The sequence below is a fragment of the Triturus cristatus genome, chromosome 3_2 (assembly GCF_964204655.1).
Source record: "Triturus cristatus chromosome 3_2, aTriCri1.1, whole genome shotgun sequence".
Taxonomy (NCBI): domain Eukaryota; kingdom Metazoa; phylum Chordata; class Amphibia; order Caudata; family Salamandridae; genus Triturus; species Triturus cristatus.
The window spans coordinates 483,748,800-483,775,193 of record NC_140584.1 but is presented as its reverse complement, the minus strand read 5'-3'; the positions used below and the strand labels follow the sequence as shown (position 1 = coordinate 483,775,193).

The 26,394-nt window shown below is 47.9% G+C and overlaps 1 protein-coding gene and 1 long non-coding RNA gene across 10 annotated transcripts in view; one reads left to right on the top strand and one right to left on the bottom strand.

The window, feature by feature from the left end:
* Positions 1-26,394, bottom strand: part of LOC146857571 (uncharacterized) — a 318,627-nt gene that overhangs the window by 220,878 nt on the left and 71,355 nt on the right. The window lies entirely within an intron of this gene.
* STK33 (serine/threonine kinase 33) overlaps positions 1-26,394 on the top strand; it is a 1,543,521-nt gene that overhangs the window by 1,472,980 nt on the left and 44,147 nt on the right. For all 5 annotated transcript variants that reach the window (XM_085648124.1, XM_085648123.1, XM_085648121.1 and 2 more), the window contains one exon: positions 2,996-3,079. In XM_085648124.1, coding sequence (XP_085504250.1) covers positions 2,996-3,079 — 84 coding nt within the window. The remainder of the gene's footprint in view (positions 1-2,995; positions 3,080-26,394) is intronic.

Genomic DNA, 26,394 nt, shown 5'->3' with positions numbered 1-26,394 from the left:
ATCTCTCCGGCTCCTCTGTCTCTCTCCAGCCTCTTTCTCTCTCCAGCTCCTCCATCTCTACTCAGCTTATCTCTTTCCCTCTCCAGCCCCGCCGTCTCTCTTGTATCCATTCCCTGTGCTCCGATGGGCTTATTCTATTACTCACCCCTCCTCCCTTTCTCCTTCCCTCCACATTGCCCAGTCCCCCCTATTGCCGGCCCCTCTTTCCATCCCTCCTGTTGCCCCAGTCACTCTCTCCATCCCTCCTCTTTGCCTCCAGTCCCTCTTCATCGCACCGCCCCTCACCTCTTCAAATTGATTAAGTCAGCACTTAAAGACACAATTCTATGCCTTGGTAAGGTACATGTGTCTCACGTTGCTCTATCTAAGTGCAACATGTCAAAAGCTGTCTAAGGTCATTAAATCACAGATACTAATACAGTACTACAATACTCAATAAATTAATAGAAACTATCCCGATCCGGGTGGCTTACCTGATGCTCAAAAAGGTGTTCATCTGTTGAGAAAGTGGCCTTACCAGCAAGCTCTGCTTACCTCATCTCTTCGTGGGTGCTCATCTCCACTGTAGTGACAGATGCGTTACTCCTGGGATGGGGCGGGCATCTGGGAGCGGTGGAGATCAGAGATAGGCCTCTGGTCTCCGGTGAAATCCAGACTCCTTGTCAACCTGTTGGAGCTGCGGGCAATCCGGTTGGCATTGAAAGTCTTTCTTTCATCTGTCAAGGGAAGGCTAGTCCAAGTGTGCACGGACAACACCACCGCAAGGTGGTACTGCAACAAGCAGGGCAAGGTGGGGTTGTGAACTCATCAAGGGGCTCTGTGTCTATGGGCATGGCTGGAACATTAGGGCATATACCTAGTGATTCAACATCTGGCAGGCTCTTGGAACTCCAGAGCAGTTTAACTCAGCCAGTGATGCCTAGTGGATCTCAAATGGTCTCTTCATCCTAAGGAGATGCAAGGTCCCTTTCAGCAGTGGGGAGAGTATAACCGCCACCGCAGAGAACTTGCAATGTCAGCAGTTCCGCGTACTGGAGTTTCCAAGGCAGCTCTTGCTCAGAGACACTTTTCATCTCAAATGTATCTCAGGGCTCCTATATGCCTTTCTGCCCATATCACTCCTGCCCAGAGTTTTCAAAAAGATCAGATACGACTGAGCCCAAGTCAGACTGTGGCTCCGGACTAGGCACAGAGAGTCTGGTATACCGATCTGTTGAGCATGGCCACCTGTCCTCCGATGAGGCTGCCCCTTAGGGAGGATCATATATTGCAGCAGCAGGGGAAGGTTCTCCACCCGAACCTGTCAACTCTCTGCCTTCTTGCATGGAGATTCAGCGATGACAGGTGAAAGCTTTCTACCTTCCTCCCGAAGTCTGCAATGTTATTCTGCCAGCTAGGCGTCCCTCAACCAAAACAGTATACGCCTGCCGATGAGGCAAGTTTGTGGCATGGTGTGAAGGGAAACAAGTTGACCCTCTATCTGCTCTCCGTTCTCAGGTTCTTCAATTTGTTCTTTCCCTTACCCAGCAGGGCACTGCTCTGGGTACTAAGGGATCCCTCTAATACTATCTCTGCTTTTCTGCGTTTGCCTGGCCATACTTCACTCTTTTGATCCCCTATTGTGCATAGGTTCTTGAAAGGTTTGCAACATTTTTTTCCTACTTCTTTTTACATTATGCCTCTGTGAGACCTCAATCTGGTCCTGCCATTCCTGATGTGGGCTCCCTTTGAGCCCTTGCACAGCTGTCCTCTCAGACTCCTTACCATCAAGACTGCCTTGATGGTAACAGTAACATCTGCCTGGAGGGTCAGTGAGCTTGAGGCTTTTTTCATCCAAGCTTCTTTATTTGAACATCTACCAAGACAAACTGATGCTTCAAACGAGGGCTTCCTTTCTCCCAAAAGTGGTCACTCCCTTTAAAGAAGGCCAATCCATCACTCTGCCTACTTTCAAAGCACCGCTGCATCACTCCAAGGAAAAGGAGACACTTCACCATCTGGACCCAAAAACAGCATTGTCATTTTACCTTGACCGCTCACGAGAGTTCTGGGTGGACGACCAACTCTTGTTTGGGTATGTCGAAGTGAAGAAACAATGGGCCATACAGAAAAGGGCCATCTGATGAAGGATAGTACCCTATCAAAAATCTGCTATACATTGACTAAGATGCAGCCCCCTGAGGGATTGCATGCTCATTCCACCAGAACTAAAGCTGCAACCACTGCAGTAGCATGCAGAGTTCAGTCCTCGACATCTGCCAGGCAGCAATGTTGGCTTCCCAACACTGCCTGGACAGTCAGGCCCGTAGGGATGGGCATTTTGCCCGTTTGGTCCTGCAGGACTTTACTTGTATGAAATTGGTCTGCAGACCCACCTCCGGGGCGGTATTGCTTGGGTATCCATTCTAAGGTGAGGAGTCTGCGGCTGGAAATTTCTATCAGATGAACATGTTACTTACCTTTGGTAACTCCTTATCTGGTAGACACTCTATCTAGCCACAGATTCTTTACCAACTCACCCATCCTCTCGGCTCTGCGAACGGTTTTCAAGGGAAAAGGCTTTCCCCTTTCTGGGCCCTAGTATTCCACACCAGTTGTCAGTGTACTTAATAGCTCTGCGCTTCTGGCGTGGAAAGTTGCAAAAAGTAACTGACGTCAGAGTGCCGGGGTGGCACCCATATATCCGCGCGCACGTCACTTCCGGTGCGAATGACGCTTAGTGGAGTGGAATGATGCCACCTACCGGTGCACAGAGATACTACTCAAGAAAAATTCCAGGATCCAGTCTCACTGGATAATTTTAAGGTAAGGAATATGTGGCTAGATAGAGTCTCTACTAATTAAGGCATTGCCGAAGGTAAGTGACTTTTTTGTTATTATACTTAGGTAAATATTACCTGATTTGTTAAGAGTGTATGAGCAACATAAGAATTTCTTATGTGTTGGAACAAAGATTACCACTTCACAGTATTTGAATTTTCTACTTCTATTACAGATCAATAAAAAGAAAAGTCCGACCCGTTCAGTGCCAAATGGGACTGTTAAAAAGAAGGGTACTAGTCTGAAGCCATCCACTGCTGTAAGTAGTAGGATATTATTAAAATATATCACGATAGAATGTTTTGAAAATATTTATTTTGAATTCACCATCTATATGGTTTTTTACAGGCATTTACATTTTAATGTCAACTTTTTGGGTGAAACATAAGTACGCTATTGAGATGGTGATCCTTCTTTTGATCAGTTCACATAAGAAAATTAACTACAATGACAATTTATGGTTATAATAGGTTCAGAAGGTTTATAGCACAGTTGATAAAAAGTGGTTAGACCTTTCTTTTTTTTAAAGGAAAAACTTTAAATTTTATTACTTTCAATAAACAACAAAGTGCAGCTTTTTACATTACTCAAGTCAAGTCAAAAAGGCTTTATTTCGATAAAACATATCATAAAAGCTGGATATAAATACATTTTTTTCCTTTTAAAAAAGATTTACAACAATCACTAAATTTCATAAGTTTTTAGCGAAGGGGTACATACATTCTACACAAGTTAAAAGCAATTAATACAAATTAGCAATAAAAAACAATTAAACATTAGATTTAAGCCTCTTACTACGTAGATACCAGGCCCATGATAAAAATTTAGATAAACCACAGACATATAGTGGGCGTGAATCTGACGTTAAGATACGCAAGGCCTCAATATGTGACCTAGTACCTAAGAGCCGACACAGTGCTTTGAGCCACTTTTGTCTGGGTTTTACATACTCCGGGCATTGGAACAAAAAGTGCGCTAGGGTCTCAGTGCTAGTTATACAAAAAGGGCAAAAGGCAGTTGTCTGAGCCGGAAATTTCCATCGTGCTGTGAAGGCTCTTAATGGGAGAGTCCCAACTCTAAACTTGAAATAGAGAGCTCTATCAAACGGTTTCTCAATAATGTCCAGATAGAGTTCCCGAATGGGTAGGTCCTTGAACTTCAAAAAGTCCTCCGAAAGTTTTCCCAATGACTGGTCAACATATGTTCGGGACATAACCCAATTCCAATATAAAGTCTTTAGAGTTGCCTTTGGAGGAGAGGATCTATCATCCCATGCTTCACTTAATCCAAGATCGATAAGTAAAGCTTTTACATCTCTCAACCACTTTATTTTATGCCATCCCGGTGATACCATTATTTCGGACAACCCTTTAGCGTATTTGGCGAGTTCTGGGACTCGCCACAGCCGGGCCCATAAAAGCAATGGCCGGAGTTTTGCAAGATCAGCTATCGGACGACGGCCTAAATCAAGCATCAACGGTAAAGTTGGCGTGCCCTGGGGGAGCAACATCAATGATCTGCAAAATTTGTTTTCCGACTTTGAGAGTTCGTCTATATTGTGGGTACCCCATAGTTCAGCTCCATAAAGAGCAGAACTAACTCCTCTCGCTTTATAAATGTCTCAATTGCGTTCATTCAAGGTTTCTCTTATAGGATCCAAACCCTAATGATTATCCCCCTCCAGTCTCCACACACTGCAATACTTCTGAGGGTACCCCCTGGAGGCATAAACATACTCGTCGGCCTTTGCACAATAGTACATGCCTTCAGGTTGAACCTCTTCAGTCTTACACATTCTTTTACCTTCTATTGTCTTAAATGACTTCCTAAGAAATTAAAAGGATCCCAGTTCAACCTAAAATGGAGGCACGGCTGGGACCTAAGGGTCATAATTGTACAAAAGTGACTTGGCAGAGGTTGACTTCACATCTAAATTGTTACCAATAACCTTGCCAGTTCCTCATTTGCTGCCACTAGAAACGAATGTGTTTGTTTTGTTCTCCAGAGTTTTCCAAAGAAATACTTTTCTAGTGTTTGACATCCCTTTTCTGATAAAGACTTCTAGGTGCAGACTCCTCATCTTTACAATATTCCCTAAGCCTCAGACTGGATTCAGAAACTTTTCAGAAGTACCTCAGGGTGCCAGAAGGTGGTGCCTTTCTACACAGGAAATTACATGTGAGGTCTATATAGGCGCTAATCCCGCACACTGATGTCAGTTCCTTTTTTTTCCACGCCTCCAAACATAGATCGGGATCTCCCACTCTCTTTTCAGAGGCATTTACCTCAAAGTTTCTCAAAATTCTACAGTGAGCAGGGGTGGTCACCACCTAAAATGACAAGTTTTAAGCCCTGTAGGGACTTTTCCCTGGGGTTGAGCCATGACTCAAAGCCCTACGCAGACTACACATCAATGAACCTGAAGGCCATCAGGGACGCGAGGTGAAACTATGCATCCCCAAGCAAAAGAAGACTATGCCAAGTCTGGTCTGCATCAAAACTTCTCTCAGTCCCGCTCCCACAACCCTCAAAGCCGCTGCGGACATCTGTCGCCATTGCACTCCAAGTCCTCAGGTAAGCATAACAAAACAAAAGTCGAAACGGGATTCTGCTCCCTCCCACCACTTGCATTCTCCTGAATAGGTGCAGGGGCAGCACCCTTCGCAATCTTTTTTTTATTTTTTTAAAATAATTTTTATTAGGAAAAAAACAGCAGCAGTAATGACATTACATAGGCATCTCAGCTGGAAGACATGTAGCAAAATAGCCTACAAGCCATCGGGAGCACCAGAGATAACACAGAACGAAAGTATAGCCGGTATAAAGAGGGTTACAATTGTGTCTTCGGGTCTGGAAACACTACTCATATTCACCCTTCTTGTTGGTCTGGGGGGCTATGTCATCAGCGCCTGCCTCCTCCAATAGTGCGTGTCTCTCCCTTCTAAGTTCCACCGTGGGAGAAATACAGATGTCCCCCCTGTATTTATTCCAGCGTCCCCACTTTTGATCCCATTTTCGTGGTCAACCCCTACCTTTATATTCAGTTTTCTCTGCTACCATAGCGTGGTCCATGTCCTTAGCCTAGCCTCGCAAATCTGGTATAGTATCTACCCCCCACTTCTGGGCAATGTTTCTTTTCGCTATGCTCCACTCCATGGTGGCCCATGATTGTTCTGCTTGGGTGAGGTCTGTCGCCTCCCAAATATTAAGAAGGCATAATTGGGGAGATAAATGTATGGGTTTATCGCAAGCCCTTGCAATTTGTCGGGTGACGTCAATCCAGTAATGTTGTATGTGGGGGCATTCACATAGGATGTGTATGAATGTACCTTTTTGATTGCAGTGTCGAAGACATAGTGTATCTGGTCTCCTTCCTAATTTAAATAACAGTGTAGCATCAAAGTACACACAGTGGAGAATCTTAAGTTGGAAAAGTCGGAGTCGCATTGGGACTGCTACCTCTCGGGGGGGAAGCCAGCGCTTCTATCCAGTCTTCGTCTGTCAAAGCCCCCAGATCCACCTCCCAACTAGCTCGAGGAGAGGAGTCTGGGAGGGGGTGTAATTAGGGAGGGCACAGTCTATAGCATGACTAATCTGAAGATACCGGAAGTGCTCTGACGGTGCTAGCTGATATTTCAGTTGGAGATCTGCAAATGACGCCCTCTTGTCCTTGATCCACATATCCCCCACCATGGAAATACCGATAAGGTCCCACTTGTCGAACCCTGCACAAGTACTCAGTCGTCCCAGGATGTCGAGTTCCCACAAGTGGTTGGGCCTTCGTCAGGCACCCCCGCGATCCCATCCGCCGTTGGACCCCGTGCCACACTTCTACTGTACGGGCCGTGGGGCCAGTTAAACCTAATTTCTTTGGGTTAGAGTATAGTGCTCTGTTGTAGCCTCTCTTCTCCATTAGCCACAGATCAGTGCGGAAGCTGGGGTCAGTATGGGACCCAAACACCCATTTGTTGATGGCAATTAATTGCGACTCCTGGTAATAAAGTGCATGTCCGGCAACCCGAGGCCCCCATCGTACCATCCCAAAGTAAGCTTATGTATGGCTATCCGGGGCGGCCTATTATCCCATAACAAATCTCTAACTGCTGCCTCAATCTGTAAAAAGTAGGTTTCGGGGACCAGGATGGGGATGTTTTGCAGGGCGTAAAGAAAGCATGGGAGGGCAAGCATCTTGAATAATGACGCCCGACCTAAGAGTGAGGGGTAGTGTCTTCCAGTGGGTGACATCAGATTTAAACCTATGTAAAAGGCCCATCAAATTCTGTTCATAGAACACTGCTACGTCAGTTGTTATAAGAATTGCAAGGTACTGGAAACCCTGGGTCGCCATTGGTATGGTGTATCCCCGAGGACTTTGTGGTGGATCACCCCAGAGGGAATACATCTGGGATTTGGACCAGTTTATCTGATAACCAGAGTGGGCCTCAAAGATGTGGAAAATGTGGAGAACGCGGCTGAGTGAGTGCGCCGGGGAGGCGAGATAAAGTAAAATGTTGTCCGCATATGGCGAAATGCGGTCTTCATGTTCGTCCGTCCATTTAAGACCTCTGATTTCCGGGTCTCCCCTGATCCAGACTGCTAAGGGTTCGAGGACCAGGGCAAAGAGAAGCGGCAACAAAGGACAACCCTGCCTCGTATCACGACAAAGGGGGAAAGAGCCTGAGTGGTGGTTGTTCACTGAGACTTGGGCAATGGGACGGTTATATAAAAGTCTAATCCACCCAACCAACTTGAGTCCGGGTCCAATGCGAGTCAATACCGCAAACAGATAATCCCATGCCACTGTGTCGAATGCCATTTTTGCGTCAAGTGCGAGCAAGATCGCTTCTTCCTCTATTGTCGCCACACGACCCAGTGCGCCATGGACGCGCCGTAGATTACGCGCTGTATTGCGACCTGGCATAAATCCCGATTGGTCAGGGTGAATCAGGTCAGTGAGATAAGGGAGTAGACGGTTGGCCAACAGTTTAGCCAAGATTTTAGCCTCTACGGTTATCAGTGAGATGGGTCGGTACAATGCGCACTCATCCACTGGTTTACCGGACTTGCGGATGACCACAATGGTGGGCGCGCGTATATCAGCCGGGAGGAGGCCAATGTCATAGCATTCATTGTATAGATTCAGTAAGTGGGGAGCGAGCTTCACAGCCATGGGTTTCATCATTTCGATCGGAAGCCCATTAGGGCCCATCGCCTTACCAGCCCGGATGTCTTGAATAGCTTTCTGAATCTCCTCAATCGAGATATCCATCTCTAAGGTCTCTCTATCTTGTTGGGAGATACAAGTTACCTCGATAGTGGCGAGGAGATCCGCCGCCCATGGTGCTTGTGAGTCCTGGGGCATAGTGTACATTTGCTCATAGTATTTCGCGAACGTCTCCGCAATGCCCTGAGGGTCGGTGATCAGGACGTCATCGGGCACCTTCATCGCGCTCACCCATCTCGCCGACTGTTCCTTGCGTTCCAGCCATGCCAATAGTTTTCCGGTTCGCTCGCCCTGTTCGTATATTCTATGACGAGTGGCGAGAGCACGCCTGTTGGCGTCTTCTAAGAGCAAATGTCTATAGTCCTGTCTTTTAACATTGAGGGTATGTTGAGCATCAGGATGAGGGCTCTGCGAGGTGGCGCGTTCAAGATTTAAGATCTCCGTTTCCAATTCATTCACTCGCCGGTTGCGCTCTGCCCTGTGGTCCACTAACAGAGACAATGCTCTCCCCTTTATCACCGCCCCATATGCGCCCCAGAGCATGATCGCTGACTTCACGGACCCTGTATTCTCCTCAAAATAGTAGGCAGTGTCTTTCCGTAAGTTATCACTGATGTGTGGGATCTTTAGCGCCCAGGGCTGGATCATGATGGGGCCCGGTTGCACTGCCCGGTGAGCTCCAAAGATTGCTGTGACCGGGGAGTGATCCGACACTCCCCTTGCAAGACAAGCGGACTCTGTGAAGTCCTGTATGTGTTGTGCATGGGTGAACAGGTAGTCTAGTCGTGATTGGCTGCCATGCACACCGGATTGGAACGTGAAGAGAGTGTCCTGTGGGTGTGCCCATCTCCAGATATCTACCAACCCTAGGGCGGCAGTGAAATTATGTAGTTGTGAGCCGTGTGCAGAGTCACGTCTGGGCGGGGATCGATCTTTTTGGCCATTCATTGTGAGGTTAAAGTCGCCTCCCATCACCAGTGTACCCACGGGTAAGTTTAATATTAGCACTCCTATATCTGCTAGTGTCATGCTTTGAAGACCCGGTGGGGCATACACCGAGATAGCATTGAGGACACTGCCCTCCCAGATGCGTAAGCAAGCTTAATATCTACCCTGCGGGTCAATCCACGTGCTTTGTATCATGAAGGGGCAGCCTTTTCGAAGGAGAATCCCCACCCCTCATGACCCGGAGGTAAAGCCCGCGTGAACAGCCATACGGTAACCCTTCCTATCCAGGGCCTTGCAGGAGTTACCTATTAGATGGGTTTCTTGGAACAACATCATATCCAGCCCCTGACGGTGAATATATTGTAGCACAATCCCCCACTTGATTTTGTCCCCTAACCCGTTGACATTCCATGTCATGAGTTTAAGTCCCTGGCCTCTTGCCATAAGACACTAATAGCGGTGTAATGGAGTGAACGGCGTGTCTACGGTGAATGAAACCCTCAACAGCATCTTTCTGTGCTGCTCCTATCGTGTTACTGCACCCTACGGCGCTTTGAGATGAGAAATTAGTGACCTGAGTGTCTACCCCAGCCATGATGCACTGATACCAGATAAAATTTCGTACTGCTGCATTAAAACAATGAAAAACATCCCCCCCAACAAGCGACCCCGGGAGTATAATTGCGTACCAAGCTGTTCATGTGCAACCAATTACTTTGGCTTGCTGCAAAGTGCCCACCAATAACTTCCCCCCCAACAAATTAAACTCAAAAGTACCCTCAAAGGGAGGCCGCGGGATCGGGTCACGTCTTACAAGCCCATTTCGCTGTTGAATGCGGAGCCGAAAATTCTCGCCAAGGTGCTGGCTAATCGGCTGGTTGGTGTGGTGTGCGATCTGATCCACCAGGACCAGTCCGGCTTTATCCCTCATCGCAACACCGCGCTTAACTTGCGGCGTCTGCACGGGGTGCTCGCGAGGGTCCCGTTCATACGAGAGCCAGCCATTTTGGCGTCCTTGGACGCCACTATGGCGTTCGACACGCTTGAGTGGCCATATATTTGGGCGACGCTGGCTAAGTTTGGGTTTGGCCCGGGATTCATTGGCTGGGTGAAACTGTTGTATTCCGGACTGCTGACGCAGGTGGCGGTGAATGGTAGAGTATCGGCGCCGTTTGAACTGGGCAGGGGCACGCGGCAGGGTTGCCCGCTGTCGCCGCTCCTTTTTGCTCTTGCCTTGGAGCCCCTGGCGGAGTGGCTGCGGTGGCACCCTTCGATTCGTGGTCTCCGATGGACCCCCGAGTATGAGGATCGCGTATCCCTTTACGCGGACGATATTCTTTTGTACCTTGCTTCCCCGCGCAAATCACTGATTGTGTTAGTGGATGTGTTGCGTTCATTCGGCCGCAACTCCGGCTTAGTTATCAACTGGGCTAAATCCTGTGTGTATGTCCTCTCGGGGGAGGCTCCTATCCTTCCGCGGGGTTGTCCTATCCAGGTTGCTCCGCAGGGATTTAAGTACCTGGGTATCTTTATTACCCTGGATGCTGCGGCCCGATATAAACAGAACCTACTCCCCCCCCTCCAGCGCCTGAAGGAGGATGTGGCACGTTGGAGGCACTTGCCGCTCTCGCCGCTCGGCTGTGCGGCACTGTTTAAGATGATGTCGTTGCCACGTTTCTTATACGCTTTACAAAACACGATGGACGTCGTCCCGGCGCGCTACTTTCGGGAGGTGGAGGGTCTGCAGCGCCACCTGTTTTGGGATGGGAGGCCGCGTATCGCCCTCGCGAAGCTGACGCTCCCGTGGTATGACGGGGGGGTCGCCCTCCCGGACATCAAACGGTATTACTGGGCCTCCCAGCTGGCTGCGATAAACCACGGCCTTTATGGGCCCGCCCTTAACCCGGCTTTTGAAATGGACAAACTGTTACTGCCGGGTGGCGACTATAATCGTGCGCTTTACTCTACATCGCTCGACGCACGCTTGACGGGCCCTACGCGGGTCGCGGTACAGGTGTGGCACGCGGCAAACTTGGCTATGGGGTGGAAGGATCGGTTGACCCGGGCGACGCCACTGTATGCATCTGAGCGACTGGGCTGCTTGTGGACCTCGAAAGGCTTTGAGAAGTGGGACATGATAGGCATCAGCAGGGTGGGCGATCTCTGGACGAGGGGGGGATTCAAAACGTTCGATGTGCTGCAGAAGGAATTCCAGTTGCAGGACAGGGAGTACTTCCGATATGTACAGGTTCGTCACGCGCTGTGTTCTGTATTCCCGGATGTTGCCTCCATCCCGGAGTGCTCCCCTCTGGAAGATAGAGTGCTAGATGGGCATGTACCGGATGGCACTATCTCATTGATTTATAAAAAGCTCATCAACGATCGCTCGGGACTGCTGACTGGCCTTCGTGAGGCATGGGTCGCCGATGGATTGGAGCTGGATGACGAGGACTGGGTGTCTCCGGTGGCCTCCCCGAAAGAGGTGGCCATACCGGCCCGCCTTCGCTTCGTCCAGCTCAAAATACTCCACAGGGTCTATGTTTCGGGGCCGGGTCTGATGCGTATGGGATATGCCGTGGATGGGCTGTGTAAGCGTGGGTGTGGTTCGTTAGGGACCTTTATCCATATTTTGTGGGAATGCCCGGAGGTGGCGCGATTCTGGCGTGGTGTACATGCGGTGTTGCAAGCGGTCACGCATGTGGCGCTGTTTCCCGAGGCTAGGAGATGTCTGCTAAATGTGTGGGAGCCGACTGATTATACGGTGCCGCAGACGTGGTGGGTGACTCTGGGATATATGGTGGCCAAGCGTGACATAGCACAATTGTGGGGCTCCCAGAGGTCACCAACGGTTTCGGTGTGGAAGGACAACATGGATTGGTGTATGTTTCGGGAGAAGGTAGTGTATGTGGCGAGAGGTAAGCCTGGGAAATGGGTGAAGGTGTGGGGCCCCTGGAACTCCTATCGTGGCGGGATTTGTACCCCGCCGCTGACGCCTGACTTGGCAGTGGCCCAGTCTCCCTAGTCTGCTTGTCACCTTGGTTCTGGGCATTGTGTCTACTTTGTTTCTGTCCCGGCCTGTTATCCCCCCCTATTCCTGTGGATCGGTAGGGTCCTCCCCAGGGGAGCTCATAATGCTGCTTTGACTTTTGCTGCCTTGTGGATTTGTTTGTGGTTTCTTATAAAAAATGGAACCGCCATTTGGGGGGTCCGGCCGGTGTGGCCGCCAACGCTTCCCTCGACTTCTGGGACCTTTTATCACTTGCCGCTTGTGTTTAATGACTGTATTTTATGCTCTCACTGTTTGCTAGCGGCCGGCCTGAAGGTTGTAGGCCCATCTTTGTATATCTTTTGCATTCTGTAATAAAGGTTTCAAAAAAAAAAAAAAAAAAAAAAAAAGTACCCTCAAAATAAGAAACTCAACCCCCTCCCTGCCTCCCTGCTTAACGAGACTAAAACCGCCCGCCTACCCCAACATGCAGAGTGCCTGTCGCCCACCCATGAACAATTCCAGGGAACGCCGGTAGCCCCACCCCTGTTTTGCAAAACGTTAAATAGACATTTCTCCGCTCCCCGGCCCAACCCCACCCCAGAACCAGTATATCACACAGATGCTCCGTCCGAACCTCGCAAACTGTCTTGCGACGCCCACATCATCAATAACAGTGTAATAACAATGTTTATCCTGATGTCGAACTGCCCAACATACTGAACGAAAATATTAAACAGCAGCATAGGCATTACAGTCAAGTACTGGGGCAATCCCCCGAGACTAGGCAACCCCGATAATACGGGTATCAGACATCTTCCCCTGCTTCCCCCCTATTACTAGTCTTGTACAAAGTCACGTTCGGGAGGTCATGGCACCAAGACCTTGCGGCATCAGGAGGACATTGCCAATCTCATACAATCTTACCAACCACTGGATCAGCACCCTCCCGTGTGTCCCTGGGAGTCAGAGTCAGAATGCGGAGGGGATCGTCTCTGTTGGCGCCAGTCAGTGTTGTTATCCGCAGCAGAGAATGCCTTTTTGCTTTTCTTTTCGACCATGCGCCATCCATCAAGCCAGTCCCAAGCCTCTTCTGGTCGGGTGAAAAACCAGAATTTACCATTTGCTTCCACACGAAGGTTGGCGGGGAACATCATTGCGTATTTGACTTCTTGGTCACGTAGGGCCCGTTTTACCTCCAGGAAACTTTGTCGCTGTTTCTGTACTCTCACTGTGAAATCTGGGAAAAACATGATTTTGCTGTTCTCGAAGGTAAGTGGCGGGGCCGCCCTTGCCATCTGCAGAATAAAATTGCGGTCTCGAAAATTGAAAACCCTCGCCAGCAGTGGTCTAGGATGGGCTCCGGGCTTTGGGCGACCCCCGGGCACTTGGTGAGCTCTTTCGATCGTAAAGCATTTGGAAAGTCCCCTGGGTTGAAGATGTTTAAGGACCAGTTCCTCCACAAAGAGGTCTGCCGCCTGCCCCTCCGTGCGTTCCGGCACGCCAATGACCAGTTCCTTGGCGGTGGTCTCTACAGTGCCGGCCCTTTCTGTAATTTTTTTCATGTTTTCCCGAATCAGTGCCACGTCTGTGGCCACTGTGTCAATCCGCACCTCGAGGGAGGTCCTTATTGCCGTTATTGCTTCCAGTAAATCCTTATTCGACGATTCTGCTACCTCTTCCGGTGTCACCGCCTCCGTTTGGTCTTCCGTTTGCTGTTTCTGCCAGGCAAACTTCTCTAGCTTGGTCTGAGCCACCATCCGACTAGAACAACCGGACGCCATTATTTCTTGCCGCTGGGACACCACCGCCGATCAGGGCGCCGCCGCCACTCCCCACCGCCAGCGGTGAAATCCTTCACCCGGCCTGTCGGCTTTCGCAGGAGGCACCCCACATAGAGGGGTATCTACTCAGGATCGCCTCGTAATGGCCGTAGCAGGAGGGTCAACACATGTCAGTTTCCCAACTGTGGGCGGCCGGCCAAAGATCAGGGCACAATTTCAGCGGCCTCGAGAATCTCCTCTTATGTGCAATGCTTCTTACTTGTGCCGAAAGGCCCGCTGGTCCCGCGGCTCAGGGGCTCCCGGGGGGAGGAGTGACTATATTAGGCACGGCAGGCGCACCGGGACACCAGCGCCTCTTCAATGTCCAACTCTCCAAAGGCCGAGATGGTGCGTCTTGCATAGGCAAAACCTGGATTCAATATTCCAGTGCCCCACAGCCGTGACCACGAGGTCCCAAAAGCTCTGGCAGCAATCGGTTCGCTTCCCGCAACCTCACCAGGTATTTTCCACTAGTCTCCAGGCCAGGCGTTATGTTTATGGGGTGGGTTAAAGCACAGGCCTTGAGAGTGTCTCCAGTATAGGCTTGAATAAAGTTTGATTGATGAGCCCCCAGCAGCGGGACCACGGAAAAACCCTGCACTGAAGTTCACAGGCCCCCGTCAGCCTTTGATCGCTAAATCATCGTCGTTCACCTTTGTGTGCGCCGCGGCGGACCACTCCAATCACCCTTGCAGCCGGATGGTAGGTCCCAGTGTCTGTATGCCAATGTGCTGTGGATCACCTCCAGTCACGGGCCTCACTACAGGATATAACAATGGCTCAGGGGGCTCCCAGCACACACCCCCCGGTTGGCGCTGCCGCCCTTGCATGCTCTCTGTGGCCGCGTAGATGTCGCAGGGCCGCCCCGGGCACACACGCACATGGTGGCGATATTCCACACCTCTGCTCACCCCGGTGGCCGCCGCACCTTCCACCGGGCCCCAGTCACTCACCGGATTGTAGGGGGCGGCCCTCGCAGCCTTCACCGAGGCTCTGGCCATGCAGGCTCCGCTGAGGGCATCTTTCAGGTCACCGCCAGGGGTCCCGTCTGTATAGGCCTCAGCCGCAGCCTCACGTGGCGCCGGATCGGTGTGGACTCGCTCCTCCACAGGCAGGGACTCCCACGAGGCCCCGGGCTCCGGGGCACTTGCAGAGCGCTTTCACCGATTTTCCCAAAACTTAAACCGGTAATTGCCAGGCACCACAGCTACACTTCCATCGCACCAGGGCAGGAATCGGGCCGGCAAGAGCAGAGTCAATCAGGATTATTCTGGAGTGGTGCTCCGGAGTAAAACTACAGAGCGGACATTCCCGCCTGCGGTTAGCCACGCCCCCCACCCTTTGCAATCTTGCTTCCGATGTCGGCTGACTTCACAGTAATTCCACAGCTGGTTCTAACACAACCAGAGTTTCTGGGGCCTTCAGGGACACTGCGTCAAATCAAACAGTTTCGCTAAGCCATGCTCTGGATCTTTGCCAACACCTCTGGTGCCCCTTCAGGTCCTAAGGAGCCAAGAGGCCTTCCACCTGAGATACTGCCGGTGGGTTCGCCCTCGGTGCCAGCTGAACCCTTGGTGCTTACTTTGCCTCTTAGTCTAACACTGCTGCAAGCTCCACACTCCAGTCTGGGCACATTGACACTGACTCCACCACCTGAAGACATGGCCCGACTGACCTTTCAGACTCGACCTTGGTGTGACCTCCACCCAGGCACTGCTTTCCCTGCTTGATATACAGCCTAGACAACATTCTCTGCATTCCCACTTTGGGACTGGTAATTATTTTGACCTAGGTTATGAGTTCAGGTTGATATAGTTCAAGGATGTACAGGAGGCCAGTAGCCTTGATACTTCTCCGGGAACAGGTCTGTTTTCTCCACCTGTTCTAACCACAGAAGAATCTGCCTCCTTGCCATGCAACAGCTGCCCACATTGGAGGTGTAAACTAATGTCTTGATTGGAATCTGCCAACTGGGCAAATGTCTTCTGATTCTTTTCCCTATAACGATTCACTGACCCAAACCTTATTTGGGGGGTGGGCCAAACCTTGCTCTGGCCCACCAATCAGTAGACAAATTGCTGGGCTATATCGCTGTGCTATGGGCAGCCCAGATTTTGTTTTGCAGCACCCCTTGCCAGAAAGCCTAGTGGTGAAATCTTACACCAGCTATTTTAGTCCCAGGATTCGCTCTCCTGGTTCTCAGCCCCGCAATCCACAACAGTTCCACCATTCATTTTGCAGCTTGGCCAAGGCACCCCTTACCGCCATCCCATTCAGCCTTCACAGGAAACCAAGCAGTTTTACCGTATAGGCTGTGGTCAAGATCAGCATACAGTCCAGCCTACCACCCCCTGCAGCGCCACCTGTCAAACCTCTCTAGTATGACCTTGCAGAGGCACAGGCACCTAGTGGGAGGCAGAATCCACCGATTCTTACCAGGTTGGCATGCAATTATTTCGAACATGTGGGTCCTACAGATTACAAGGTATACCTCTTGCCCTTTCTCGGATGTACCTTCCACCATCCCCTCAGCGACTGACTCACTCCATTTTGCGGCAGGAAGTGCAGTCCCTTTTGGCCAAAGTGGCTGTCGAGAGCATGCTGTTGCCAGAAGTAGGGTTTTGGTTGTTATTCTCACAACTTTCAGGTGCCCAAAAAGGACAAAGATCTTCGGTCTACCGTAGACTTGCACCCTCTCACCGCTTTCTTCCGGAAGGAGAAATTCCAAATGCTCACCATGGTCCAGGTCTTGCCTGTGCTTGATCCAGGAGACTGGAAGGTAGTGTTGGACCTGCAAGACACCTATTTCCATATTGCTCTCCTTTCGGTCCACCAGTGTTACCTGCAGTTTGTGGTGGGAGAGGAGCATTTTCAGTTTGCTGCGCTCCCCTTTGGTCTCACCAGCGCCCTTCGGGTGTTCAGAAAAGTGATGGCGGTTGTGGCAGTACATTTTCAGGAGTGCCAGTCTCCCCTTACCTTGATGACTGGCTGTTGAAGGTGGCTCGACTAGGCAGTCGTCAGACCTCCATTCATCTTTGTAGTTCACTACTGGTGTGCCAAAGTCACTCCTAGCTCCTTCTCGGATGCTCTGTGTTGGACATGGCCCTTTCTGCAGTATCATCACCAAACTTTTTGCCTTCACCCTCCTGGCATTGGAATCTGTTTTTGTTGGCTTTTAGGAGTCGATGCACTTTATCATTGCTAACCAGTGCTAAAGTGCATGTGCTGTCTCCTCTAAACATGAAAGAATGGGCTTACACCCATTTGGCTCATTTAATTTATTTGTAGGTCCCTAATAAAGTGGTACTACATTCAAATTAAATGCTGATAGTGGACCTGCAGCATGCTTTGTGCCACCCACATAAGTTGCCCTTTAAACCTGTTTCAGGACTGGCAGTTTTCTGACAGAATATCGATGAAACAAATATCTTGTGGACAGAATATTGTCAAAAATATCAAGTACGTAAGTGCAATGAGATAAAGATAGATTTACTATTCTTAACTCTCCATATAAATGTAGTGATACGTGTTGCAGTGCAGTGGAAGTCCCTTTGCAAAGCTAGCTGGTCACCTTTCTGTTTCTTATTGCTATATATTAGGGTATTAAACTGGTGCTAATGAGGTGCAACAAATGCCCAGACAGACAGTGTTACCAAGTTTAAAAATGAAGAAACCATGAAGAAATACTATTGCAAAATGTGCCATATTATGCTGCATAATTTGCCTTTTCTTGCCGCATAATAACTCAACCCGCCTGAAAAATATGGCCCTCTCCTGCCACATAATTCCAGTGGCCCTGCATATATGTGGAGTTAAGTATAGTAAAATTTTCCTTACCTAAAGAAATTTACCTTCACCATTTTGTTGTCCCCGATATTCTTCAAGCGATATTTTGTCCACACACCAGCCTGTGTGTGCACTTTGAAACTGCCATTTTGTTCTGGGAAAATAAACCTTTTGCCAGGCCCAAACGTTTCCTTTTCAATACATATAAGTCACCTCTAGGGAAGGCCCTGAACAGCCCAGAGGGCAGGATGCAGTGTATTAAAAAACGTTAGACGTACGTTTAAGTTTTACATATCCTAGTAGTAAAAAACTCCTTAATTTGTATTTCAATATTGCAAGGCCTACTTCTCCCATAAGATAAAATTAGAGTTACCTCATTACATTCAATAAGCTGTAACTTCCATTTGTGAACAGGCTGACAAGTTGAGTTTGGTGTCAAAAGAATTGTAATAGAAAACCCTCTTTATTGGTAAAGTCAGATTTGTAATCACAGTTCTGAAAATGCCACTTTTAGAAAGTTGGCCTTATCCTAACCATTTGGTGCCTGCAGCCTATTCCTGTGTTACATGACTAGGGGTAGCTAGTAGTTGGGCTTTGTGTATTGCTCAAAGACAAAGGAAAGTTAGGTGTTGGCAGGAGTGCCCATTTTGAGTTAAGGAGGGGGAAGAGTTGTCCCCTACCACACTGGCACATCAGAAAATCACTGCCTGAGCACTCTCACAAAGGGATTGTCACTAGTCTATTGTGACATCAGTCAAGCTGGCCAGGATAGGGAGGAGGGGGACGCCTTTAAAAGCTTCCTCTATTTCAAAGTGGCCACCAGGTATAAATATTGGACGTCAGACCCCAACTATTCAGTATACTTCTGGACCTGTGGACTCTGCCAGGAAGAAGGACTGCTGTGCTGCTAAAAGGACTACCATGCTGGTGCACTGCTGCTTTGGAGGACTATTGCCCTGCTGTGCTGACCTGCTGCCCTCTTGCCTGGGTGAGAAGGACTGTACCTACATATGTTGAACCCAAGACCCCAGAGTGACTCCAAGGGCTAGTTAGCTGGCCTCCTGACTAAATCCTTAGTGATAGATGACTCCAACAACCTTGAACCCAGCTACCCCAGTCCGTGACCATTTGAAGTGCTCTTGAAGATGCTCTGCCAGCCCATCTGTGTATCCATCAGGACCAACAGATCTCCTCTGCTGCGCAGTGCAACCTTGAGCAGAACTGACGCATTGCTTCGGCTGCATGCACTTTCCCAACGCAGGGACTTTGCATTGCAGCCTGCACCCCATGTGAACTGCTGCTGTGTGACACATTCCTGACGTGGGCCCTCGCATTGCAAGACTATCATTGACCACAGCCTCGACAACGACGCAGGACTCCACATCGTAAGCTCTGCAGCTTCTTGGAAACCAACCAGTGCACAACGCATACTCAATGCTTACTCGTCAAAGACCTCCTCAACTACGATGCAGAACCTCACATCGTGGCCTCGCAGCTCCTTGGAACCAATGCTGCACAACACATATCCAACCAGGACCTCACATTTCCTCGGCTGAGCGATGTATCCTCGACGCGGGACTCTGCAATTCTTAGCGACTATGATTTAAAGTACTCTTGTTCAGTAGGCCTAGCTTGGTCCAAGTAACAAGCCTACGCTCCATCGTAGTTGACCTGCACTTGCGACTTTGTCCCGTTCACTGAAATCTTTAGAATTGCATAGCTCCAGTTCCACTGATTGGATTTTTGTTGTTTAGGTCCTAATTTATTATTGAAATGTACTCTATTTTTCTAAATTGGTGTGGCATTTTTCTTGTGTTGTTTTCACTTCGAAGTGCTGCATAGATACTTTACACATTGCTTCTAAGTTAAGCCTGACTGTTCTGTGCCAAGTTACCAGAGGGTTGAGCACAGGTTAATTTGGGGTTTGCTTGTGACTTCACCCTGACAAAGATTGTGGTTCCTGATTGAGAATACCCCCCTCAAACAGTAACTCCATTTCTTACACTCCCCTTCATTGGAGCCGTTCTGGACGCGGTTCAGTTTTGAGCCTTTCCCCTAGGTAAGAGAGTCCAGAACATTCAGGCTATGAACCTGATCTTTCAGCCTCAGTCCTGGATTTGAGTGAAGTCTACTCTGAGGCTGCTGGGACTGATGGCCTCCTTCATCCTGCTGTCGAGCATGCCAGGTGGCATATGTGGGCTCTGCAGTGGGATTTGAAGTCCACGTGGGCCCAACATCAAGTGAATTTCTTCGACCATGTTCAGATTGCAGAATAGAATGCAAAAGATATACAGTGGAGGTTACTCAGCTGCGTTTGAGTCAGTGACAGATCCCTCCCCCACCCATAGGTGGTAGTGGTGACCGATACATCGCTTCTGGGTTGGGAAGGCCTCCTGGGGGAGGTGGAGATTAGAGATCTTTGGCGGTGTCCCGGCTCCACATAAATCTTCTAGTGCTGAGGACCATCTGCTTGCCATTGAAAACCTTCCTTCGGTCCATCAAAGGGAGGCAGGCACAGGTGCTCATGGACAACACCATTGCCATGTGGTACTGCAACAAACCGGGCTGGGTGAGGTCCTGCACCGTGTACCAAGGTTCCTTGCTCCTCTGGAAATGGCTGGACATCAAGGAATGTTCCTGGTGGAGAACCATTAAGCAGGGTCATTGAAGGCCAGGGCGGACAAACTCGTCTCTCAACGCCTAGCGATCACAAATGGCAGCTGCACTAAGAGGTGGCACAATATCACTTCCACGAATGAGAAGAACCTTGATTCAATCTGTTCCCCACTGCAAAGAGAACATGCAATGTCAGCTGTTCGGTGCGTTGGGTGTTTCCAAGCTATATCTCTCTCAGAAATTGGTTACGCCTTAAGTGACAATCGGGACTCTGGTATGCATATCCACTGATACGACTCCTTACTTCCAGATCTCAAGAAGATCAGGACTGGCCGACCCTTAGTCCTCCTAGTGGCTCTGGATTGGACACAGAGTATGGCATCCAGTACTCCTGGACTTGAGCATCTGTCCTCCAAGCAGGGTGCTCCTCTAGGAGGACCTGCTGTGTCGGCAATAGGACAGAGTTCTGCACCTGGACCTTCGCAATCTCTGTCTTTATGCATGGAGATTGAGTAGCGACAGCTGAACACCTTTGACATTCCTCCGGAGAAGGTTGATGTTATCTTGGCAGCCTGATGTCCCTCAACGAAAACCGTATACCCCTATCGTTGGGACAAATTTGTGGTATAATGCCTGACACACCAGGTTGACCCCTTCCAGACCAAGTTATCTGACATCCTGTCATTTGCTCTGTCTCATGCCGGTTAAGGCTTTTGTTTGGGCACGGTTAAGGGTCGTCTTTCAACCTTTTCAGCCTTCTTATGGTTTCCAGCTCATGCCCCTAAGTCACCAGTTGTGATGCAGTTTTTGAAAGGGCTCCAACACATTTCCCCCTTCTCCTTTTGTTATGTCCCAAAGGGACCTTAATCTGGTCTTTACTCATCTGATGTGTACTCCTTTTGATCTGCATTACTGTTCTGCACAGCTCCTTACTATCAAGACTGTGGTCCCCTTTGCCAGCCCCTCCTAAAAGTGAGCTTCAAGCTCTTTGTGTCACTCCGGCATACACTCCTTTCTTTCTAGACAAATGGGTTTTGTGGAAACGAGCATCCTTCCTGCTAAAAGTTGTGACGCTGTTCCACGTCAGTCAAACCATTGCCCTGCCGGCATTCTCTGCTCCACTTCACCCCTCTAAGGAGATGGAGAGACTTAATTGCTTGGACCTTAAGAGAGCATTGAGCTCCTACCTAGACCATACCAAAGATCACCGGGTACACGATCAGCTCTTTGTGGGTTTTTCTGCAGTGAACAAAGGCAAGGCAGTGCAGGAGAGAACCATCTATCACTGGATAGCACTCTGCCTTAAGATCTGCTATTGACAAAGATGCAGCCTCCGGAAAGACTTTATGTTCATGCATTGTCACACAGAGTCCCTGTGCCAGCCATTTTCCAGGCTGCTACGTGAGCATAACTTCATACATTCATGAATCATTATTGCCTGAATAGTCCGTTTTCCAGAAAGAGGCATTTTGCCTGCTTGATCCTGTAGGTATTCTGGTTTGAGTCAATCCACAGACCCACCTCTGGGTAGGTATTCCTCTGGTATCTATTCGAAAGATGAGGAATCTCTATCAGAAGTGCATGTTACTTAGCTTTGGAAATGCTCTTTTAGAGACGCAGATTCCTCACTGGTCCTCCCCGTTCTGTGGTTGGACTCTATCCATTAATGCAATCCCAAGTCTAGGAATCTGCACTCTGTCTACTAGTTTGCATTATGGGCTCTGCATCTGAGACCACGGGAAGTCTCAAAAGCACCTGTCAGCGCATGGGAATGGCGCCTGTAAAGGCCTCACATGTCATTTCCAGAGCAGTGTCATTTCGGAGCTGCAGGGCACCACCTTCTGTACACAGAGGAACTATTGTAAAGTTTCTGGATCCAGTCTCATGCCTGGGAAATCTCCAAAAGGTGAGGAACCTGCAGCTAGATAGAGCTTCTACGCTAGATAGAATCTCTAACAGAATGAGCATTACCGAAGTTAAGTAACTTATTCGCCTTGTCTAACCCATTGCTTTCTCAGGTCACTGATTGACTCTTTCCCTGCTTCCACTGATGCCTGTCGGCCTACATGCATCCTCCTCTCCGTGCTTCATGAGAGCTTCCAGATCTCTCCCTTCACCTTTTCACCTCACTGTCCATGTTACTTGGGGGTTACCCAAGCTCCCCCTCATCTTTCCCACTGTGCAGTCCCTTGCAATGCTCACTGAGGGAGTTTGTGAATTACAGTTTGTATGGCTGCTGTGTGATTTATGAATTGTGGCACTAACCATAATTTGAAACAGTCAGTTGTTTTTTGGTGTTAATTTGTAACCATAACTGTACTTTAATTGTTTTTTTTATTTGACTATATATGTAATTTTTCAAGGGAAGCAAATCACATGTAAATGTTAGTTATGCTTCAGCAAACACAAAATCTCAAAAGTCTCTGAAATTCCCTGTTATGGTATGCACACCCTAGCTAATGTCCCCTGCCATGTTTTATGTGCACTTTTGACAAACGGATGCTTGCATTATGGTGGGCCATACTCACAAGGCCTAGTTATTGTGATTTTATCTTTTTTACAAAGTTACCCCCTTGTGTTCTGATTATAGTTAAATATAATATTTATATCTAGCGCACAAGAAAACATAGCATATGATAAACCATATATGTAGATATGCAGAGTATAACGGGGCAGCATGACCCTCTAGAAACTTCACTTCTCATGAGTTTTGGCCAAGCCCATACAACAATGGTAATAAATAGCACTGCACACCCACACTGACTAAAAAAAAACAAAGTTGAAAGAGGCAGTAAAGGTAGGTGTTGAATCAAGATCAGAACTAATATTTGAAAATCAAACAGCCACTGAAATTACCCAGTTATAGTTTACTAAGATAACTATAACTTGTGCCCCCACCAAGCACTGCATATGGCCTCACATATTAGATCAATTATGATATATTAAATGACATTATTCATGACATCTCAAATTACATCACTGATAACACCATATTCATATACAGCCTAGAGGTACATGTGTGGTGTGTATTCATTGCATTCAAATAGGGCAAGTCCTTAATTGTGCAGGTTCACAGTTAAATGGCACACGGTTTGCTAATCACTAAAGTTTGGTGTGCAATAAGTACTCCGTGCTAAGCAAAGTAATGTCTGACTGCATTTGATGTGGGTTGCAGAGTAGTGTTTGAAAGCAGAAGTAACCCCAGGGCCACTGGAATAATGCTGCAGGAGAGCATAAAATTATGCAGCAGGGTTGAGTAAATTATGCGGCAAGAAAAGACAAATTATGCTGTGCATCGTGCCTCATTTTGTGGTAGCATTACTTCATTATTTTATTATTTTGAAACTTATTGACTGAGTCTAGGCATTGATAGCACCTTATTAGTACCAGTTTAACACACACACACATAGCAATAAACCTCAGAAAGGTGACTAGTCAACCTTTGTAAAGGGCCTTGCACTGTGCGGCAACAGGTGTTGCTGCGTTTTTAGTAACATTTGAATATTTGAACTAGAACTATTGTTTTTTTCTTAAAATCTGCAGATTATGCTGCAGGTGATGGATTATGCATCAAATCGACGAGTATATATCTGATCAAGAGCCTGTATTAATTAGTTGAAATAAAGTTATATAGACACATTTTACTTAACAGGGACTTGTACAGGCTGTAGGTGTTTATTTTAAGAACTTCACAGAGAATTTTGATGCATTACAGATCATTTATTAAAGTATAAATGGGGGTGTTCCACTTAGAGGTGGTTTATCTCACACTGGTGACTTAAACATGGCTCTAAGGTTGTAAGCCACTGTGTCCACCTTAAGAATGTGTTTGGTGCATTTTATCAAATTATGGAGGGTTGCTGATAGGGCCTCGCAGGGGTCTTTTCAGTGGCAAATGCATACATGCCAACCTCTTAACTTAAAATCGCGGGCCATTTGAAGGCTTTACGAGGGTGAGGCTGCTTAGGTGACAGGGATACAAATTCATTTTTACAGGTTGTTCAAAATTTAAAAGGTGACCCTATTAACGTCTATGGATCAGTTTTGCTAGTTAATGTGGACGTCTTGACAGATAGGCTATGTGTCCAGCATGTGGCCAAAGGTTATGCCCATAATGATTATTAGTGATATAAAAACTGGCCATATTGTTATGTGCTCGGGTTAGGCCTATGTAGCGAAGCTGCTAATTTCTTACATTGTTTTCTTTTTCACAATAACATTTCTGCTGTGAACTTTTTAGCATATTTGCATGCACGGCAATGTTAGTTTCTCTGCAACTACTTTGTTTACACATCTAGCTTCGCATAACATTATCATGATGACTCAAACATTATATGCAAGACCTCTTTACGCACTATATACAAATGTCGTTCTATCTTCATCCACGAAGTGAAAGGGCTGTTTACATATCCATAACATAACTAATCTATACGTACATTGCAAGTCTGCTTTCTATTATAAATAATGAGCATCTCTAAAGATTAGCTGGGGAGGTACTTCAGCTGACACGGAGGGTCTCTGCATGCTGAGACTTCACCACGTGGCGGTCTGACCTCTCCGTGAGGGGGTGTCCAGTTCGTGACCAAGAAGGGCTCCTACATTCTTTCTCGCCAGGTAATGGGGTTGGATCGGTCCATAGGGGGATTCTTGGCTTCAAACCTACACACACTCTAGGTACATTTAGAGTAGGGTTTGCATAGTAGGAATAGGCCTGATTCCTGCCTTGTTTATTTGCCTGCATATATACACTGTTTTAGCACCATGGTAGAACAATATCTGCTATTTAAGCTTTTGGTGCTTGTAATCACTTTCATCTGCTTCTGTCTACTGATCATCGCAGCACATGTGTTCTATACTAGAATAATGGTGGTTCAATAAATATATTGAAAATGTCCCACTGTGTATTCTGTATCTTTCTCTGAGCACAAATAAGAATGACTGACTGAGCGAAACTTTCTGATCTGTTTCCACGATCCCTGAGGGGTCAGGGTTGTCATGTTCAGCGATTGTCAGAAACCATTCGTTCCCTAATAGAGTTAGGGGGGCTAGTGGTGGCACTGTGAGCTAGCTGGTCTCTAGGCCAACATATCATGCGAGGGCGCCCGGAATTAGTCTAGGAACCTCACCCAAAGTTTGTTGTCCAACAAATACCCATGTCCTACAGATTAATGGGAACTACACAACATGGTGCCACCAATGTTGGTTGGGTTTTTATTTTACGGTCTCTCTGAGTAGTTCAGTTGTGTTTGTGTACGTGAGAAATCAGATTAATATTTGGGGTGGGCGACTGCCAACCTCATGGAATAATCACAACTCTTGTCAGGATGAACCCTTAAATTTACTAAATTAACATGATGTGACCCCCCTGGTAGCTATGGCACAGCAGAGACAGGGTTAACTTAGGGCAATTTGTACAGTATGCAGTACCAAAACAGTGATACAGTCAAAATACCAAGTAATAACAAACAAAACCTAATTAGAAAAAAGAGGGAACTGTAATGAAGATAATAACAAAATAAAAGAATTAATAAGGGGAACCAGAGGTATGATTTTTTTTTTAAGATTTAAGTGAAAATAGTGCAAAAAGCACATTGGGTCAATGGGCCTTGTAAACTGGGACCTAGGCATGATTTGAGGCTGACCATGGTGAAGTCCTTGTTGGATACACCAAGTGGATTGTTCCTGGTGACGGTCTCGAAGTTGAAATGTTTGGAAAAGCTTCTAAGTCCTAATTCAAAAAGGGACTTAGTCATTCCAAATACTTCACTTTTAAATATTAAGCACCCTAACTTGTGCAAAGCACGCTACTCATGGGGGTGCCTCATTTAGTATTTAAAATTAGGTTTTTCTACCTGTCAAAAGGGTGATTTTGACAGGCCTTGGCAGCAGGGTTCATCCTCCGCTGTCAGTATTTAGAGGGTAGGCCTGAAACCATGTTTTCACTGCCACTGTAATAGATGGAACAATAGTGCTGCACTCCACAAGTGGCATTTAACTTTCCATGCCGTGGGTGTATTTCCACACCACATACTATGGCCTTACAGGAAAGTTAAACAGCCTGAAGCACTTCCTGAAGGTGTGCCAGGTGGCGTTTCGAGCTGGAGCTGAAGACTGCAATGTTGTCCGAGTAGGTGGCACTGAACTCCTCCATCCGCACCAGGACCTGGTTGACCAATCTCTGGAAGGTGGCA